The sequence below is a fragment of the Puma concolor genome, chromosome B3 (genome assembly GCF_028749965.1).
Source record: "Puma concolor isolate L17-30 chromosome B3, mPumCon1.1.hap2, whole genome shotgun sequence".
NCBI classification, from domain to species: domain Eukaryota; kingdom Metazoa; phylum Chordata; class Mammalia; order Carnivora; family Felidae; genus Puma; species Puma concolor.
The window spans coordinates 117,688,956-117,708,672 of record NC_141672.1 but is presented as its reverse complement, the minus strand read 5'-3'; the positions used below and the strand labels follow the sequence as shown (position 1 = coordinate 117,708,672).

General features: G+C 42.4%; 1 protein-coding gene across 4 annotated transcripts in view; it reads left to right on the top strand.

Annotated features, from left to right (window-relative positions):
• The window catches only part of EDC3 (enhancer of mRNA decapping 3), a 61,647-nt gene that overhangs the window by 29,444 nt on the left and 12,486 nt on the right, over positions 1-19,717 (top strand). For all 4 annotated transcript variants that reach the window (XR_015252804.1, XM_086711216.1, XM_086711217.1 and 1 more), the window contains exon 4: positions 9,188-9,523. Coding sequence is in view for 3 of the 4 variants with exons in the window: in XM_086711216.1 (XP_086567342.1) it covers positions 9,188-9,523 (336 nt within the window). In the remaining variant the exon portion in view is untranslated. The remainder of the gene's footprint in view (positions 1-9,187; positions 9,524-19,717) is intronic.

The window sequence follows — 19,717 nt, the reverse complement described above, 5'->3', positions numbered from 1 at the left end:
TTGTATGGGGTGTTTTTTTGTTTTTTTAGATGGTTGTTTTTATGAATTCAGAGATTTGTGTATTTATGGTAGACAGGGCATAGAATTGGGTGACAGGTCTGAATGACAAATTTCTGCCCTCTGTTTGCTTACATTGTCCTTGAGTTAGAGTAAAAACACAGATAACTGCAAAACAAAGTAGGTAGTATGGGGCAAGTGCTAGATGAACGGTACCCACACTGCTGCAGGTGGTCAGATGGGGGTGATCTTTCAGTTGGAGTAATCAAGATGGTGTGTTTGGGCTGAGTCTGTAACAGTAAAAATGAGAAATAGCTTAAAAGTTCATCAGTAGGCATGGTATACATCAATAGGGTATAGTCTATAAAAAATCTTCAAAAAATGTTTTTTAATGTTTTATTATTTATTTTTGAGAGACAGAGACCGTGTGAGTGGGGAAGGGGCAGAGAGAGGGGGAGACAGAATCTGAAGCAGGCTTCAGGCTCTGAGCTGTCAGCCCAAACTCACAAACCATGAGATCATGACCTGAGCTGAAGTCGGACGCTTAACCGACTGAGCCACTCAGGAGCCCCTATAAAAAAATCTTATAAAAAGATATTTGGAGAAATCATTCATGAAACAGAAGCTCCTAAGCAAGATAGCAAGGTACAAAACTTTATAAGATGGATGCATATTTTTTGACTAGAAGGGAACATGTCAAAACGTTAAGTGAATATCTGCAATTTTCGGGGCACCTGGGTGGCTTAGTCAATTAAGCGTCCAACTTCAGCTCAGGTCATGATCTCATGGTTCATGAGTTTGAGCCCTGCATCGGGCCCCCATGCTGACATTGCAGAGGCTGCTTGGGATTCTCTCTCTCTCCCTCTCTCCCTCCCTCCCTCTCTCCCTCTCTCCCTCTCTCCCCCCACCCCAGAATAAACTTTAAAAAAGTTAAGTGAATATCTGCAATTTTCTGTATATTTTATGCACTATTAAGAACATATGGGGGCGCCTGGGTGGCGCAGTCGGTTAAGCGTCCGACTTCGGCCGGGTCACGATCTCGCGGTCCGTGGGTTCGAGCCCCGCGTCAGGCTCTGGGCTGATGGCTCGGAGCCTGGAGCCTGTTTCCGATTCTGTGTCTCCCTCTCTCTCTGCCCCTCCCCCGTTCATGCTCTGTCTCTCTCTGTCCCCAAAATAAATAAAAACGTTGAAAAAAAAAATTAAAAAAAAAAAAAACATATGTTAACAAAAAGTTACTTCTAAAAAAGGAATACTTGTTTCCTGTTGCTTTTGAATTCCTTTTTTACCATTGTGCTGTACTGAATAGGTTTTTTGCTTTTGCCTTCTATGCTCATTTTCTAGACATGATCCTCTGCTAGTTCTTTTCACTTTGCCTAGGTCTGTCAGAGTTACATGGTTTCCTTATTCTTGTCTCCACAAATACCATGGAATTTGGAATCTGACCGATCAGAGTTCAAGTCCTAACTTAGACATATCGGTTTGGAACATCCTTAGTTTCCTCATTGGTAGAATGCTAAGGTTAATTGGGTTGTCTGAAGATAGCTGAGATAATGTGCATATCAAAGCCTAAGATGGTGCCAGCTGCATAGGTTCTGCAAGTTGACAAGCGTTTAGCAGCATCCCTGGACTCCACCTTCTAGATGCCAGGAATATTTCCCAACCACCCCCACTTGTAACAACCAAAAATGCCTCCAGACATTGTCAAATGTCCCACTGGGGCATAATAGTGCCCCTGATTGAGAATCAAAAGTTCTTCAGGAATGAGGAAACCTTGTTATCAGAAACTGCTGTAAGATCTACTCTCCACCTTTCACCCCATTCTGTCTTCTTGACCAGTATTCTTCACGTGCCCATGCTTAAATCAGTTGTTGGCATGAGAACCACCATGATTGATTTAGAAATTTACTTGTTCCCTCCCCTGAGAGGAGGGTATGGTATCTATCTTATTGTTCTGAGGAAGAGATCTGGACATTAGATAGGCAACAACAGAATCTGCTTACAGGGCAAAAAAACTCTAAAATTGCTTACCTGTGGCAAGGGCCTATTGAAAGTGTCATGGTGGAAGATACAGGCAGTTTGTTGGGTCTGCAGAAGTGATTGGGAATGGTAGTAAAGGGGGGTGAGAGTAACTTCAGGTGAGGACTGGGGCTATATTGATATTGTTCACCGTTGACTCTCCAGCACTTAACACAGATCCTAGTGGATAGCAGATGCTTAATGAATATTTTAAAAATGAATATAGAAAAATACTGATCAAAATTCTGTCCTGGTGAAATGTGAAATGTGTTTTGGGTTCAGTGAACAGTGGTATGATTATAGGTACAGTTGGCTGACATGAAGAGACTCCTGGAGACCACCCCAATTCCTTTCTTTCAGATAAATTATATTCAGCTTCAGGGAAATTGTGCTTTGGCCTAATAGTGCCTTAAAATAAGCATGAAGTATTTGACTCCTGATATTGATGTTATTAGTTCATTAGGTTTCTTTTACTTCCTTTTGTAAAAGTAAACATTTCTGTGACACAACTCCTGATGGGCTCACCAATTGATTGGCTTTTTTCCTACAATACATACATGCTATATACATGAGATATGAGAAACAGAGGAACAAATTAAAAAGGACTAGATAAACATGAAGTAAACTTTCACAGTAATACTGGTTTAAATTTGGTTTAATGGTTCAAAATGTTTTGCTTATTGAAAAATTAATATTTGGTTTTTCAACAGAGTGAATAACTATGAGTCATGGACTCTTTTGGAGGTGGTGGGGAGGTGGAGATATTTATTACCTTGATTGTGGTCGTGGTATTACAAGTGTTTTGCATATGTCCAAACTCATCAAATTGTATACATTAAGTATGTACAGGTTTTTGTGTACTGATAAAACCTCAGTAAAGCTGTAAAAACAAAAATCAGTGTTGTACCTCTGAGGAGATGAAGCCCAGGTGCATCTTCTCTTGGCTTCCAGGACTGAATCCAGGGCAGCAATAGGACCTTGGCTGACTTTGTTTCTTTAGTATTTTACCTTACTAATTTTGTGTTTTTGCTTTGTCTATAGCTAAGCTGTTCCCCATTGGTAGCAGCAGTGATTAGGGGTTTGGCTTTATGGTTTGATCACTTGATCTGTTTAAGGGGATTAATGTTTCTAGATACTTGCTTTCTGTTGGATGAGAGACAATGGCAAATCTGGTTAGTCTGTTCTATTTGTCTACTTTGAGCTCAAGTCAATTAAGATTTTCATCCCCACTGGGAGAAGATGGGCCCTTTAGCATCTATACTGGTCTGTGTTTAATCTTGGCCCATGGCTGAGATTTTAGGGTTGGAGCTGTAAGCACTATTTCTGTGTATATCTGTGTGTCTGTAATTCAGAAAGTTCTTTACCTTTACAATTTACAAAGGATGAAATAAACATGAAATATTTTTAAAGGAATATTTTATTAATGGTTCAAAACTTTTTTGCTTATTAAACATCAATACTTGGTTAGAACAGAGTGATTAGCTGTGAGTCACTCATTTTCTTAAATCTTGGTATACCACTTAAGAAAATAGTAACCATACTAGTTATTTCAGAAGAAATTTAATAGAATTGGTTAAGTAGGTGTTAGAAGACCAAAAAAGCAAAAAGAGACATTGAGGGAGGGGAAATAGGGAACAGGCTGCTGTTATCAGAAACTTGAAGTTCAGAGAAGAGGCTTCTCAGAGCTGGTGCCATTAGTTCCAGGGAGCTGCACTGAAGCTTGTTCTGTCTGCGTGAGGCGGAAAGGAAAACGGGAGACCGGAACTGACTGCCAGGGCAATGCTGGTGTGAACAGCAAGCGAACAAGAAGGAGACAGTCCCGTGTCACTCCTCCTTCCTTGTTCCTTCCACTCTCTTCACATGTCTACTACTGGTGGTGGGACCTGACAGGAGGAGAGATGCAGTTGTGGAGTCCCAGCCCAACACCGCAGAGACTGAGTGTGGAGTTGAAAGACTAATAAGTGACACCCTGAACACTTTGAATGAAACAGAGGTTCAAAGAACCGGTCCTGGGTTCAGTTAATTAAGAAATTAAAAATTTTTTCATCGCTGGAAAGGTAGTAGCTGAAAAAAAGGCAAAACTGGAAAGAATACCTCTCTCTGAGAGGCCTACTTTTCCTGTACAGGGTCAGATGTTAAATATTTTAGGCTTTGCCGGTCATGAAGTCTCTGTCTCACATACTTAACGTTGCTTTTGCAGCACAGAAGTGGGCTTAGACTATGTAAACAAATGAGTGTGACTGTGTTCCAAGAAAACATATTTGCAGAAACAGCAGTGGGCTGAATTTGGTGAGCGCCAAACAGTTTGCAGACTCCTGATGTAGAATATAATATACACTTAGGGTGAGGTTAATCAATGATAGTCCATATGGATTCATGTTTGGAATAACCTTGATACTTTTTTGAATTTGGGAGACCATCTTCTTAGATCTGATCAATTTTTTAAAAATTTCATTCTAGCTAGAGAAGACCTGAGAGGAATCGGAGAGGTGTTAGCTCTGCCATTCTTTTGTTCACTTATGATTGCATTATTAGTATTATCTTTAATGCATAGTTTCTTTATAGGAATCTTTTTTAAGCCATTTACTCATTTTAGTATGCTTTAGTAGCTAAAAATGTATATAGTTGCACAACAGTGTGAATATACTTAATGCCATTGAACTGTATACTTAAAAGTGGTTAAAATGGTAAATTTTATGTTAATGTACATTTTACCATAAAAAAATTGATGCAAGTCCATTTGCACGGATACACGTCCTGTTATGGAACATCACTCTGTCTTCCAACATGTCAAGTACTGGCAGTGATTGGCTGGCATGAAACCTCATAAGGGTGCCAATTTCTAGCTGAACATTAAATTCATAAAGCCTAATTTCTTATTCTTTTTAGTTAAAAGAAAAAATAGAGTATGAAATATCTTCTCCCTTCATCCCAGTGGATCATCCTTTACACTCCTGGGTATGCCGAGACCACAGGGCCAGAGACCTGTTTTCTAATAGTATGCTTTGATTTATATTGAGGCAGAACATTAGTCCTGTATACTGGACTTTTTTCTAGTTCTTCCCCTGCCTGCTTCTATTGCTGAGGGTGTTACCCTGACCTTGTATTTTCATGCCTGCTCTCCCATTCCTAATCCAGCTCTGCTTTTTTCATCCACATTTCTGTGATACTTTATATAAATTTCTGTTATAATTCTTACGACGTTGTATTTTAGTTGCTTGCTTACATATCACTCCTCCTTTAAAAAAAAAGTTTATTTATGTTACAGCACGAAGCGGGGAAGGGCGGAGAGAGAAACAGAATCCCAAGCAGAAGGAGCTCGATTCCACGACCATGAGATCATGACCTGAGCTGAAATCAAGAATCCCTTGCCCCAGTAATGAACATTTGTGCTTCCTACAGTTTTTGCATGGGAAAAGGTCTCATGGCAACTTGTTGCCAGAGTTTTAATTTAAGAATTTTTTTTTTATTAAAATTTTTAAAAATTTATTTATTTATTTTAGAGAGTGCAAGCGGAGGAGAGGGGTAGATGGAGGGGGAGAGAGAGAGAGACAGACAGACAGACAGACTGGGAGAGAATCTTAAGCAGGCTCCACACTCAGCACAGAGCCTGACACAAGGCTTGATCCCACAACCCTGGGATCATGACCTGAGCCGAAATCAGAGTTGGACGCTCAATTGACTAAGCCACCCAGCTACCCCTCTCCTCCTTCCTTTTTGAGTAGCATGTCTTGGTTATTTACCTGGCTGTGGCACATAGCATGCTCTCACTAAATGTTTTTGTCAGATTATTGGAACTAGAACTTAACCCACATTTTGACAATTTTGTCATTGTTTTATAATCCAAGCTGTTGATGGTGGCTCAGCTAGATCTTCCTCTCCTTTATAATTTTGGCCAAGCTTAGTTATTTTCAGAGGCCTAAATCTCATCTTCCAGCTCAGCCCTTTTCTATACCAATATTTGGCAATAGGAAGACTTGGGGACACGAGTTATATTTGCACAGTACACATCTTTCAGAATAATTATTGCAATTGATCTTGCCAATGTTGATTAATTTGTTAAACAAATATTTATTGACTGCCTGCTGTGTGCTAGGAACTCTGCTGGGGATAAAACAGTGAGCATTTTACATACAAGGAAATTGAGATTATGTAACATGTTAACGAGAACTGCAGCTAGAGCCTAGGTGTCCTGGCTCCTCCATGGGGTAGAAGGGAGTTGCTGTGAGAAGTTAGAGCAGTATAGTTGGGATGCTGTATGTGAGGGAGTTTGCTCGTGATCATTCTAATCTCTATTTAAGTATTTTCAGTAATTAAAGATCTCAATCTTTCAAAAGGAAGCACATCACATTTATTTAAACCATATTGGAGGTTCAGTTTGGCATACCATTAGCCTGGTCCACCCTTTCAGGATGGTCAGAATATAAACTCAATTCAGGATTCTCTAGGAGTGGATGGTCTGGAGAATTCTGTGGGATTTTCTGTCTTGGCTGCTAGAAGAGTAGTTGACTGATGTGTGGTGGCCAGATAGAGAGTGTCTGCTGTTCTGGTGTTGATGTGCATCTTGGTGTGGTCACTGTAGAATCAGGTCAGTATGATCCTTGTCGGTTGATGGTTCAGAAATTGCTTCTCTACAAGTATTAAATTCTGAGAAAAGATCACATTAAGAGATCTAGGGGTGCCTGGGTGGCTCAGTCAGTTAAGTGTCCAACTTCGGCTCAGGTCATGATCTCACGCTTGTGAGTTTGAGCCCCAAGTCAGGCCCTGTGCTGACAGTTCAGAACCTGGAGCCTGCTTTGGATTCTGTCCCTCTCTGTCCCTCTCCTGCTCGCACTCTCTCTCTCTCTCTTAAAAATAAATAAACATTAAAAAAGAGAGATCTAAAAACAGGTTTATAAGTCAAAATACCAACTTACAGTGATAGATGTATATCTGGCTCAAGATCTGGAATCTCTCTAAACCAGAGATTCCCTCCTGCTGGGTTCTAGGCTAAGACCACATTAAAAATTAGAAGGTTGTTTGCTTGGGAAGCATAGAATTCGGAGCCAGTTGAGTAGTATTTTTTTGTGAACTTCAGGTTATGAGGAGTTGATCTTCTTTTACTCTGGGGGTATTTCTCTCTTTACTCCTGGACATTTGGGGTCAAACCACTCAGACCTGTGGGAAGAGACTGCTGTACCCTTTTCCTTCCACTTTTCATTTTTTATTTTGTTTTGTTTTTTCAGATATTAATTTATTTTTTTAATTTACATCCAACTTAGCATATAGTGCAACAGTGATTTCAGGAGTAGATTCCTTAATGCCCCTTACCCGTTTAGCCCTTCCCCCCTCAACCCCTCCCCCAAACCTGTTTATTCTCTATATTTAAGAGTCTTTTATGTTTTGTCTCCCTCCCTGTTTTTATATTATCTTTGCCTCCCTTCCCTTATGTTCATCTGTTTTGTATCTTAAAGTCCTCATATGAGTGAAGTCCTATATTTATCTTTCTCTAATTTCGGTTAGCATAATATGCTCTAGTTCCACCCACGTAGTTGCAAATGGCAAGATTTCATTCTTTTTGACTGCTGAGTAATACTCCCCTGTGCGTGCATGCGTGTGTGTGTGTGTGTGTGTGTACCACATCTTCTTTATCCATTCATCCATCGATGAGCATTTGGGCTCTTTCCATACTTTGGCTATCGTTGATAGTGCTGCTATAAATGTTGGGGTGCATGTGCCTCTTTGAAACAGCACACTTGTATCCCTTAGATAAATACCTAGTAGTGAGTGCAATTGCTGGGTCATATTGTAGTTCTGATTTTTTGAGGAACCTCCATACTGTTTTCCAGAGTGGCTGCATCAGTTTGCATTCCCACCAGCAGTGCAAAAGAGATCCTCTTTTCTCCACATCCTTGCCAACATCTGTTGTTGCCCGAGTTGTTAATGTTAGCCATTCTGACTGGTGTAAGGTGGTATCTCATTGTGGTTTTGATTTGTATTTCCCTGCTGAGTGATGTTGAGCATTTTTTTTCATGTGTCGGTTGGCCATGTGGATGTCTTCTTTGGAGAAGTGTCTATTCATGTCTTCTGCCCATTTCTTCACTGGATTATTTGTTTTTTGGGTGTTGAGTTTGGTAAGTTCTTTATAGATTTTGGATACTAACCCTTTATCTGATATGCTGTTTGCAAATCTCTTCTCCCATTCCATAGGTTGCTTTTTAGTTTTGCTGCTTATTTCATTTGCTGTGCAGAAGCTTTTTATTTTGATGAAGTCCCGGTAGTACATTTTTGCTTTTGTTTCCCTTGCCTCTGGAGACATGTTGAGTAAGAAGTTGCTGTGGCTGAGGTCAAAGAGGTTTTTGCCTACTTTCTCCTCTGGGATTTTGATGGAACCTCTAGGATCTGTTGGAAGTGCTGCTAGGATTTTGATGGCTTCCTGTCTTACGTTTAGGTCTTTCATCCATTTTGAGTTTATTTTTGTGTATGGTGTAAGAAAGTGGTCAGGTTCATTTTTCTGCATGTTACTGTCCAGTTTTCCCAGCACCATTTGCTGAGGAGACTGTCTTTATCCCTTTGGATATCCTTTCCTGCTTTGTCAAAGATTAGTTGGTCATACGTTTGTGGGTCCATTTCTGGGTTCTCTATTCTGTTCCATTGATCTGAGTGTCTGTTCTTGGGCCAGTACCATACTGTCTTGATGATTACAGCTTTGTAGTATAGCTTGAAGTCCGGGATTGTGATGCCTCCAGCTTTGCTTTTCTTTTTCAAGATTGCTTTGGTTATTTGGGGTCTTTTCTGGTTCCATACAAATTTTAGGATTGTTTGTTCTAGCTCTGTGAAGAATGCTGGTGTTATTTTGATAGGGATTGCGCCCTTCCACCTTTTTGACATTCAGCTGTTAAAAAAAAAAAGCCTCTGTCATTACCAGTTTCCTTGTGAAGGGTAGAACTGGTTAGGATTTCCAGGAGTTGTACTTATTTTATATTGATTATTACTTAGGTAATATATCAAATCTATTATTCCAGGAGATTTGTGGTAGTTTGTGCTACTTAATACGATCTAGGAATAGCTTACCTTTCTTTACAGTCTTCACTTTGATTCCTGTAACACTCTCCATAAAGCACTAATGTATTTTCCACTTCCACTGAGCACTTACTGTCGGCATACTGACCTTAGTCCCTGTTTTTCCCTCCAGGGTCATCTAGTAGCAGACACCCAAATCAGGCAACTCCAAAGAAAAGTGGATTAAAGAATGGCCAAATGAAGAATAAAGATGATGAGTGCTTTGGGGATGATATCGAGGAGATCCCAGACACAGATTTTGATTTTGAAGGGAACCTGGCCCTTTTTGACAAGGCAGCTGTGTTTGAAGAGATTGATACCTATGAGAGGAGAACTGGTACCCGTTCCCGGGGCATCCCAAATGAAAGGCCTACTCGGTACCGCCACGATGAGAACATCCTGGAGTCGGAGCCCATTGTCTACCGGCGGATCACTGTGCCCCACAACGTGAGCAAGGAGTTCTGCACTGGTGAGTTGCACCAGGTCCGCTTTCCACCGGCTGCTCTTCCCTCTCCATTATGCCTGAAACACAATGACCTAGATTCTGAATCAGAGGCTTGCAGTAGGAATTAACTAAAGTGGCTTTGCGGTTGGCTTATTATCATTGTCTCTTGGGAATTGTGGCTAATGTAGCATACTACCTATCATGGCATAGGGTAGGGGGCTGATTTCATGTCCATTTATATCCTACATCTGACAGGATCTGGTCTGCTCTTTATTTAGTGTGTTGTGATTAACAACTAAAGGCATAGGAGCCAACTAATCAGATCTTTGACTTTTCACTTTGGCTTGCCTATTACTGCCTTTACATTTTACCAGAGGTTCAACTCTGATTCACTAGTTGTTGGGGTAAAAAACAGTTGGAGATGGATGGTTGACACCATTGGCTAAAATTAGGGTTTTAATAAATTACGTTTGTTTACTATGCTGTCCTTATCTCCTGAAAGCCCTGGTCATCTGGAAGTTTGGCTAGTCCTAATTCTCATGTAACCAGCTAGTGCCTGGGTAGTCACCTAGGTCACTATATTGGGTAGTCTAGTCTATTACCTCAATGGTTTTTAAGTTCCTTTTTCTTTTTCTTTTCTTTAAATGTTTATTTTATTTTGAGAGAGAGCATGAACGGGGGAGGGGCAGAGAAGGAGACACAGAATCCCAAGCAGGCTCCAGGCTCCAAGCTGTCAGCACAGAGCCTGACGCGGGGCTCAAACTCACAAACTGAGATCATGACGTGAGCTAAAGTCGGACGCTCATCCAACTGAGCCACCCAGGTGCCCCAAGTTTCTTTTTTTTTATATGAAATTTATTGTCAAATTGGTTTCCATACAACACCCAGTGCTCATCCCAACATGTGCCCTCCTCAATGTTCATCACCCACTTTCCCCTCCCTCCCACCCCCCCTTCTCAGTTTTTTTTTAAAGGTCTCTTATGGTTTGCCTCCTTCCCTCTCTGTAACTTTTTTTCCCTTCCCCTCCCCCATGGTCTTCTGTTAAGTTTCTCAAGATCCACATAAGAGTGAAAACATATGGTATCTGTCTTTCTCTGTATGACTTATTTCACTTAGCAAACACTTTCCAGTTCCATCCACGTTGCTACAAAAGGCCATATTTCATGCTTTCCCATTGCCAAGTAGTATTCCACTGTGTATATAAACCACAACTTCTTTATCCATTCATCAGTTGATGGACATTTAGGCTCTTTCCATAATTTGGCTATTGTTGAAAGTGCTGCTATAAACATTGGGGTACAAGTGCCCCTATGCATCAGCACTCCTGTATCCCTTGGATAAATTCCTAGCAGTGCTATTGCTGGGTCATAGGGTAGATCTATTTTTAATTTTTTGAGGAACCTCCACTCTGTTTTCCAGAGTGGCTGCACCAGTTTGCATTCCCACCAACAGGGCAAGAGGGTTCCTGTTTCTCCACATCCTCTCCAGCATCTATAGTCTCCTGATTTGTTCATTTTAGCCACTCTGGCGTGAGGTGATATCTCAGTGTGGTTTTGGTTTGTATTTCCTCTTTTTTTTTTTTTTTTTTTTTTTTTTTTTTTTTTTTTTTAGTATTAGGATCTTTTCTTCAAACGTGGCATTTGAGGCAGATAAATGCAGCTGTGGAGAAGTGGTCTTCTTCACCCCTCTCCCTGTCCCTTCCACCCCAAACCACATTATTATCTGGGCTTCTGGGAATACAGTTTGAAAACCATTGTTACTGAAGGATCTTAAAGAACAAAGGAGGAATCATAATCATTTTAATTAAGTAGAAAGGAGCTAAGTACAATATTCATTTTGGTTTGAGGGTTTGAATATAGGGAATATAAATCTAGAACAGTAGTAGCAGTTATAGGAAGTATTGTGGAGATGACTTAATTATATTTGGAGCAAAATCAGATGTGGTGTGGCTTTTTTGTAGACAGTAATAGGGTTTTGATGTATTTGGTTTGCTGAGTATAGAAATTTGCATGTGCTTTCCACGCTAAAACAGAAAATAAGCCGACTCTGAGGCTAAGAGAGATTACCAAGTTATTTTCCATCGGTCACTGGCAGATTCTGGTGGGCATGCCTCTTTACTAAGGTAGTTTCCCTAAGTGGCACTGACAGTGTAACTTGCTGAACTCCTTTGATTTTTACCACCTATGCATAGGCAAACAGCCTAGCTCAGAATCAGGCTTAATTTGCCAGATTTTAAATTTTTTTTTTTTTCCAACGTTTTTTATTTATTTTTAGGACAGAGAGAGACAGAGCATGAACGGGGGAGGGGCAGAGAGAGAGGGAGACACAGAATCGGAAACAGGCTCCAGGCTCCGAGCCATCAGCCCAGAGCCTGACGCGGGGCTCGAACCCACGGACCATGAGATCGCGACCTGGCCGAAGTCGGACGCTTAACTGACTGCGCCACCCAGGCACCCCAATTTGCCAGATTTTAAACTTTTCAAAGGCAGCTGTCATCCAACAGGTCTGATAGTACAGATTCTGCTATTTATCTACCCCTATGGCTCCCCTTTTTTACTGCTCTCATTTGTAAAATAAGCTGCCTCTGCTGGTGGCTCTCTGAGCTGAGGTGGTTGGGCCATGCGGTGTGTCATTTCCCTGAAATCCCTGAGCTTGGGGAGATATAGACTGCCTTGGAATGAAGTGGCTAAAAGGGAGGGAATGATAGACTCAGGAAAGATTCTCAGATCTAAAAAGAACCTGAGAAAACATTGCTAGAGTAGGCAAAGGGGAGGGGTGGGAGTTTTTTCCTACTATACATTCCACCTCCCTAACTTGATTTTTGCACCTAGTTTAATTTAATGACCGAAGTAAAAAGTTCCCTCTCTTACGTGAAACTTTTCCAGAATTGCCATTAACAAACATACTACAAACCCCATGAGCTGGTCCTCAGCCAAGAACTCCGGTATGGCGGCTTGTGTATAGTGACCAGTTGTACCTGACTGAGGCATGACAGTGAGAGGAGGAGAGGCCCTGCAGCTTCATGCCATCTGGTTTTCCTCTTTGTCATCAATAGTGATCAGGAATGCAAATGAAGCCCTTTTGCCAAGCAGGGTCTATGCTGGAAGTAGAGCAAGCGAGCTGTTGCCGCTGTTGCCTTGCGGAGCAGCTTCTCCCACAGGTGGTTTTCAACTCTGCTCCAGGAACAAGAGACAAGCCTCAAAGTAGGTTTTTACTGTTATTCAGATAGTGCACGGCTGGGGGCACTTTTCCACTTGGGTTTACTATGCAAATGTTACAGTTAGAATAAGGCAGACTATCTGGAATAGGTGGGGGAATAACCTAAGACCATCAAATGTTAGTGTTAAGTTACTTGATCACTTAGTATGATTTTCTCATTTTACACATGAGGACATTGAGGCCCAGAGAGATAAAGGCTCTTATAAACGTTATCTGTTATATTTCATTTTATCTTCCAAATGTGGATACGTTAAAAAGGAAGAAGAATATAGTATAAGAAGAGAAGGGCATGTAATAGCAAAATAGACTGCAGTCGTTTCTTTTTAGTATTCCCTCAGGAATGGGCCAGCTTAGATCAGCCTCTGTGGGGAGTGACTTGGCTGGCTCCCCAGCTAGCCTTTGAGCATTCGTGTCCTAGAACCCCAAATACCTTGTTTTCTGCTAATCCCCAGGGTAGCAAAAGAGCAACAACATGTTTACCACCCATTTGGTGATGGCTTGGGTTTTGGGATTCTGACAGCTTGCTGCTGGTATCCAGCACACTGACTGCATGCTAAGTGGTGTCAACTGTTTCTAAGCCGTTATGCTGTCATTGCTTACACTCCTCTTGGCAATCCTCTGCCAACTGTGTGTGTGTGTGTGTGTGAGTGTGTGTGTGTGTGTGTGTGTGTGTGTGTGTGAGAGTGTGATGGGGGCAGTGTTCTAAAAGGTCTGTTGATTGGGAAAACACGTTCAGGAAGCAACTAAATTTAGCTCTTTGTTTAACCCAAATCTTTTCTCTCTGGAAAGCCTTTTTGAGTCCTTTGATAGTGCTGTTTCCAACAGTCACAGATTGTCAGATATTCCTCCACTTGGACTTACCCTGCTAAATACGATATCCAGGAGTCATATACTTGTGTGTTAGGTTTGGCTATAAATAGTGTGAGATGCGTGTGCGCTCTCTGTGTTCGGTGGTAAGCGGTCCCCAAAGGACACTAGTTAGGAGAGAGATAAGGCTTCGAAGTAGAATCTTTGCTCAACATTCATAATACTCTAAAAGAAATATTTACGACCATTCGGTCAGAATACTGTGCTTATTTTGTGTAAGTGACTCTAAGACCTTGCATTCGTTATTAAAATGTATCAGAAAATGGAAAGATACCATATATGCCTAGAGTCCTGTGAGTGTGGACATTAATTGCACTGGATATTGAGAAGCAGGAGAGGTCCTGAAGGCTGGGCTGATGAGGGACGGCTTCACAAAGGGAGCAGGACAGAAGCCTTGAAGCACTGGGCAATCTTCGCTAGGCAGAGAGGAAGAAGAGATGCGTGGGTGGGCTGGTAGGTGCTGGTGAATAGTGTGAAAGAGCCATGGGAGATTGGCCATTGTCTGGTTTGGCCAGGGCACTGAGTTTGCATGGGGGACTAACAGGAATTAAAAATACTTTGGACCGGAGCACAGAGCCTTGTGTGCATATGCTGTCCTTGTCCTATGCCATAGAGAGCAGCTTAAGGGTTCTGAAAATGACATTGTCTCAAATCTCTTTTAGGAAGACTTTTAGTCTACGAAGACTGGTCTCATGATAGAATTCAGGGTACAGTGGGAGGACAGAGGGACGAGAGCAGCAAGGCTGTTTGAGTTCTGGACATAACTCATTACCAGAGGTTTGGGGCTCTGAGTGGAAGGAAAGAGCTGTGAGAGAAATGGTACAGAGGAGTGTGATGGTTGGAAACAGGTAGAAAAGGGTTGAGTGGGCGGGAGTGTTGAAAGGCATCAAGCCCGTGGGGCAGGAAGAATGGCCGTGAGCGTCTAGTGGTAGTTAGACTGCGTAAGTCTGCAGTGGGCCAAGTCTGCATGGTTTTGTGATTTTTCTGCCCGCAGTGCTTTGTGGCTGAGCTTAGAAAAGACAAGCAGTAGAGTTACCTCACTGAGAGAGAGGTCAGGGAGTTAATGCAGGCTTCAGTGAGGAGGCATCTGTAGAGTCAGAGAGCAGAGTTATAGAGCCAAATTGGGGCTACTGAGCCTATTTTCTTCTCTGTAAAGTGGGATAAAATTGTCAATTAAATGAGATCATGTGGAAAAGCAGCTAGTACAATGCCCAGCTTGTGATCGTTAGTCAGTATTTGACTTCAAATAGAATTGCAAAGGCTGCCTCAGTAAGGTTATTTCAAAGCATCTACGTTTATAAAATTTCTACCATGTGCCAGGCACCGTTCTAGACCCTCTGGGTAAGTCATTAGTCATTGTCTGCCACCTCAGGGGCCTCAGGAGTAACTAAATGTGTAAACAAATAATAGAACTGTGTACAAGGTTTAGAGGCGGCAGAAAGGGGATGGTGGGAACCTGTTTTAGGAGAAGCAACATCATTGTGATCAGTGTCATAGTATTGAAAGTTCATTGGGTATTTATGATGACTATGTCACGGGCACCATTCTGAGTACTTCACGTGCTTGTCACAGTTTTCACAGCACATCTGTGAGATTGCCCTGTTCTCCTCGTTTTGTTATTCCCATTTTGTTGGCATTAAGTGGTCCAGTAAACCTTTCAGCCAGGAATGACTTTAAAGTGTCTCGAATTCTTCATTTCCTGAGTTCTGATAAATTCTTCTTGGGTATATTTATTTAAGAACCCTTCCTATTGGGTAGAATTCTTGTTTAACTTCTGCCATTTGTTTTCCACTGTGTAGCCTCCTTCAGCCCTCTAGTATTTAGAAGCCCAGATGGGAGGCAGTGGGGGGGGGGGGCTGTTGGTGCAGGCCCCAAATCTCTGCAGTTGTCCCATTTGCTTTGTCTGAAGGATGTTTCTTTGCCACCATACTATCTGCCCACTGAGATTTGAGGAGCAGCAAATGTATGAGGAGGATGACGGGAAACGAGTTACTATTTACTGTCTTGCAAAACGATCAAGTCAAAGTTTAAGTGGGGCTCTCTGGTCTGAGCTCCCTTTGCGTCCATTACCACTTACCCATGCCCATTTGTCTTGGTAAAAGCAGTTCTGGTTCCTACTTCGAAGGGGAGCTGCTGGTGAAGCCACAGTTGGTTTGTTCCTGCTGCTTTATGGCTTGCCTCTTTATTCTTCCCACCTTGGCTAACTGAGTCTTTGAGCTTCAGTGGGGATGTGTCTTGCTGTCAGGACAAGCTTGACCTTCGGCATTTCAGGCTGGCAGTTGTCTTCCACACTGGCGTTCCATTTCTGCCTCTGAGCTCTGGCTGCCTGCTTCTGCCTCTTGTCACTGAGAGTCCCTTAAGAAGTATTCTAATCCTTTCAAGACCAGCAGTGTTCTTCTCTCTTGAAGAACAGGTAAACAGGAAATCTGCTTTGGGTTTCTATGTGTGTTCAGTAGGAATTCAGAAAGAAATAAATCTCTGAGTTTAGAAGTGGCCACTGAAGAATTTTACCGTAAGGGTAGTGAGACTTCCTTCAGCGCTTGTGCTCCTGAGAGCTACAGAGACACATCAGGGGGTAAATTCTAGGAAATGTTCTGGATCAAAACGCCTGCACTAATACACCTGTGCTGCGCCAAGTGCCACCATAATTTTGCACTGAACAGAGTTAACCTAGTTTTTTAAAATTGTGTCTCTGCTAGCAGACTTCCTCGACAGTGACTTGGTTGATTTTAGGAACCTCAGATTCTAACAGAGTTGAGGGAGTAGTCAAACTCTTTAGTATGTTGTCCTTCAGAGTTTGGGGGCCTGGGTAATCAGGTAGATACTTGTCTTAGGCCTGAGGGGCTTCATTGTAGTCATTGGCAATCTCATGAGGTTTTAGAGCAGTATTGTTAAGACGGTGTCTTGGCTAGACCCTTCCCGCAGTAATGAACATTTGTGCTTCCTACAGTCTTTGCATGGGAAAAGGTCTCATGACAATTTTTGCAAGAGTTTTAATTTAAGAATTTATATATTTTTAGTTAAATTTTTTTAAATTTATTATTTTTTTATTTTAGAAAGTGCAAGTGGGGGTGGGGTGGAGAGAGGGAGGGAGGGAGGGAGTCTTAAGCAGGCTCCACATTCAGCGCAGAGCCCAATGCGGGGCTTGATCCCATGACCCGGGGATTATGATCTGAGTTGAAATCAAGAGTCGGATGCTCAACTGACCAAGCCACTTAATTTAATTTCACCAGGTGCCCCTTAATTTAAAATTTAAAATTTAAACTAAGGCCTGGAGGGTCCAGAAACTTGGTATATATTATGACCTCACAACTGAGCTTTGATATATCAAAAGCTGCCAGTTGGTCATTTTATTGTTTTTTTTTAGAAAATGATTTGGTCTTTGTGAATGTGACCACTTTGCCAATATGTATCCTCTTCCCATTTCAGAGCCACAGGTGTCTAGCCAGAGTGAGGAAGGAGTTTGATTTCAACATATGCACCATCCACCATCCTCCTTAAATTCGACATACCGCAGCTAAGTCAGTCGTCCCTTCCCAGCATCCTTGCCTCTTTCCCATTCCTGTTCCTTTCAGTGCAATTGCCGTTCTTTAGGTGCCTGGCATAAAGTAGGCAGCCACCTTTGCCTCTTCCTTCTCGTAAAAATTCATGACTAGAAAGGATCCTAGAGGCCATTTTTCTTCCTTCCCTTTCCTTCCCTTCCCTCCAGTCCCCTCCCCTCCCCTTTTTTCCTTTCTTTCTTTCTTTCTTTCTTTCTTTCTTTCTTTCTTTCTTTCTTTCTTCCTTCCTTCCTTCCTTCCTTCCTTCCTTCCTTCCTTCCTTCCTTCCTTCCTTTTCTCTTTTCTTTCTTTTCTTCTCTCTCTCCCTCTCTCTCTCTCTTTCTTTCTTTCTTTCTTTCTTTCTTTCTTTCTTTCTTTCTCTCCCTCTTTCTTTCTTTCTCTCTTTCTCTCTTTCTTTCTCTCTCTCTCCCTCTCCCTCTCCCTCTCTCTTTCTTTCTTTCTCTCCCTCTTTCTTTCTCTCCCTCTTTCTTTCTCTCCCTCTTTCTTTCTCTCCCTCTTTCTTTCTCTCCCTCTTTCTTTCTCTCCCTCTTTCTTTCTCTCCCTCTTTCTCTCTCTTTCTTTCTCTCTCTCTCTCTCTCTCTTTCTTGAAGGCAGACTGTAACATGCAGCACCTCATTTGGTCTCGAAAGCTTGACTCCCCTATGTTCTCCTACAAATGGACCTTGAGAGCTTGTTTGGAGGCTCTAGCAGGGGAGCCACCCGTATACCCTTGACCCAAGAACGGCCCTCCTCTATTGGGGAAGATCGTCCTCTTCACCCAGCTCACAGCTTCGGGAGGGATGCACATGAAAAGGTGAGGAAGAAAGGGGACACCTGCCTAGCCAGCCAGACCAGCCAAATCAACCCTGGAGATCTGTGGGGTGACAGATGTCGTAGCCCGCGTGCCCTCACATCCTTTTTTTTCCTAATAGCAGATGTAGTGATTCCTTCTGTAGCAGCCCTGGCAAGGAACTTTTGTTTATCCTCAGTATGCATTTTGGCTTCAGGCTCTCCTATTCCTACAGAGTCGCCCATTGAAATGGTCATGGCTTTTTAGTTTCTTGTGCTACCCCACAGGTTCCCTGTGTCATCTGATACCAGTTCATAGTCTTTCTGTCTTCGTTAACTTCCCCCTGCATAAAACAACTTGGCCTTTAAAGCCTTCTGAACTCTGGGCCCGCCTGCTACTCTAAGCCAGCCTTCATGTCAGCACCGGGGCTGCAGGAAGGGAAGTTTTCATCTGCACGTGTCACACAGATTCCAGCCTCTGGACTTTTGTTCATGGCTCCTCCCCACTGCATCTGGAGTACTCTCTCTCCTGTCATTCTGGCTACAATCCTGCCTGTCTTTCAAGGCATCGTTCAGATTGAGAATTGATACCTACCGCCTGCAGCCCCTGATTTGAAATCGATACATGACACTTGTGCTCAAGACCACAGTTCAGTCTGTGTATTCTCTGGTATCTGCACATATTTTTTGTTTTCAGCTAGATCATAAGACTGTGGGAACAGGGTCTTTTTTCATGTTCTTTGTATTTACGCTGTGGTGCCACTCCCCACCCCACCACTGGCTTGAAGCGTTATTACTCTGCCCACATTCGTTGGTCCTATTTGAAGGCACTTAATTAACTTTCTCTTTTCTACCCCCCAACTTTTTTACATTGGAAACAATTTCAAACTTTCAGAAAAGTTGCTAGAATAGTATAACGAACACCAATGCGCTTTTCGAACACCGTGCGCTTTTCCTTTAGATTCACTTAACATTTTGCCACATTTAGTTTGTATATAAATGCAAGTACACACCTGAACCTTTGAGGTTTAGTTGGAGCACTCCTACTTCCTTCCATTACCCCTGCTTGCTTCCCTGTGCGCTCAGCACGGTGCTGTGTGTACAACCACACGGTGAGATGGCTCTCAGGAAACTTTTTAAAAAAATTTTTTTTTCAACGTTTTTATTTATTTTTGGGACAGAGAGAGACAGAGCATGAACGGGGGAGGGGCAGAGAGAGAGGGAGACACAGAATCGGAAACAGGGTCCAGGCTCCGAGCCATCAGCCCAGAGCCTGACTCGGGGCTCGAACTCACGGACCGCGAGATCGTGACCTGGCTGAAGTCGGATGCTTAACCGACTGCGCCACCCAGGCGCCCCTGGAAACTTTTAACCCAAATGTGTCCTCATGTTCACTCTATATCCACAACTTTCCAGTTGTCCCAGTAGTGTCCTTCGTAGCTGTGTTTATAGTCAGCAGTGGTGCATTACAGTTAGTTGTCATCTCTCGTTTGTTTCCTTTTAACCAGGACGATTCCCACAACTTTTGTTGTCTGTTGTGATATAGACATTTGTGAAGAGTCTAGGCCAGTTGATTTGCAGTATACTCCTTAGTTTTTTTTTTTTTTTTTTAATTTTTTTTTCAACGTTTATTTATTTTTGAGACAGAGAGAGACAGAGCATGAACGGGGGAGGGGCAGAGAGAGAGGGAGACACAGAATTGGAAACAGGCTCCAGGCTCTGAGCCATCAGCCCAGAGCCTGACGCGGGGCTCGAACTCACAGACCGTGAGATCGTGACCTGGCTGAAGTCGGACGCTTAACCG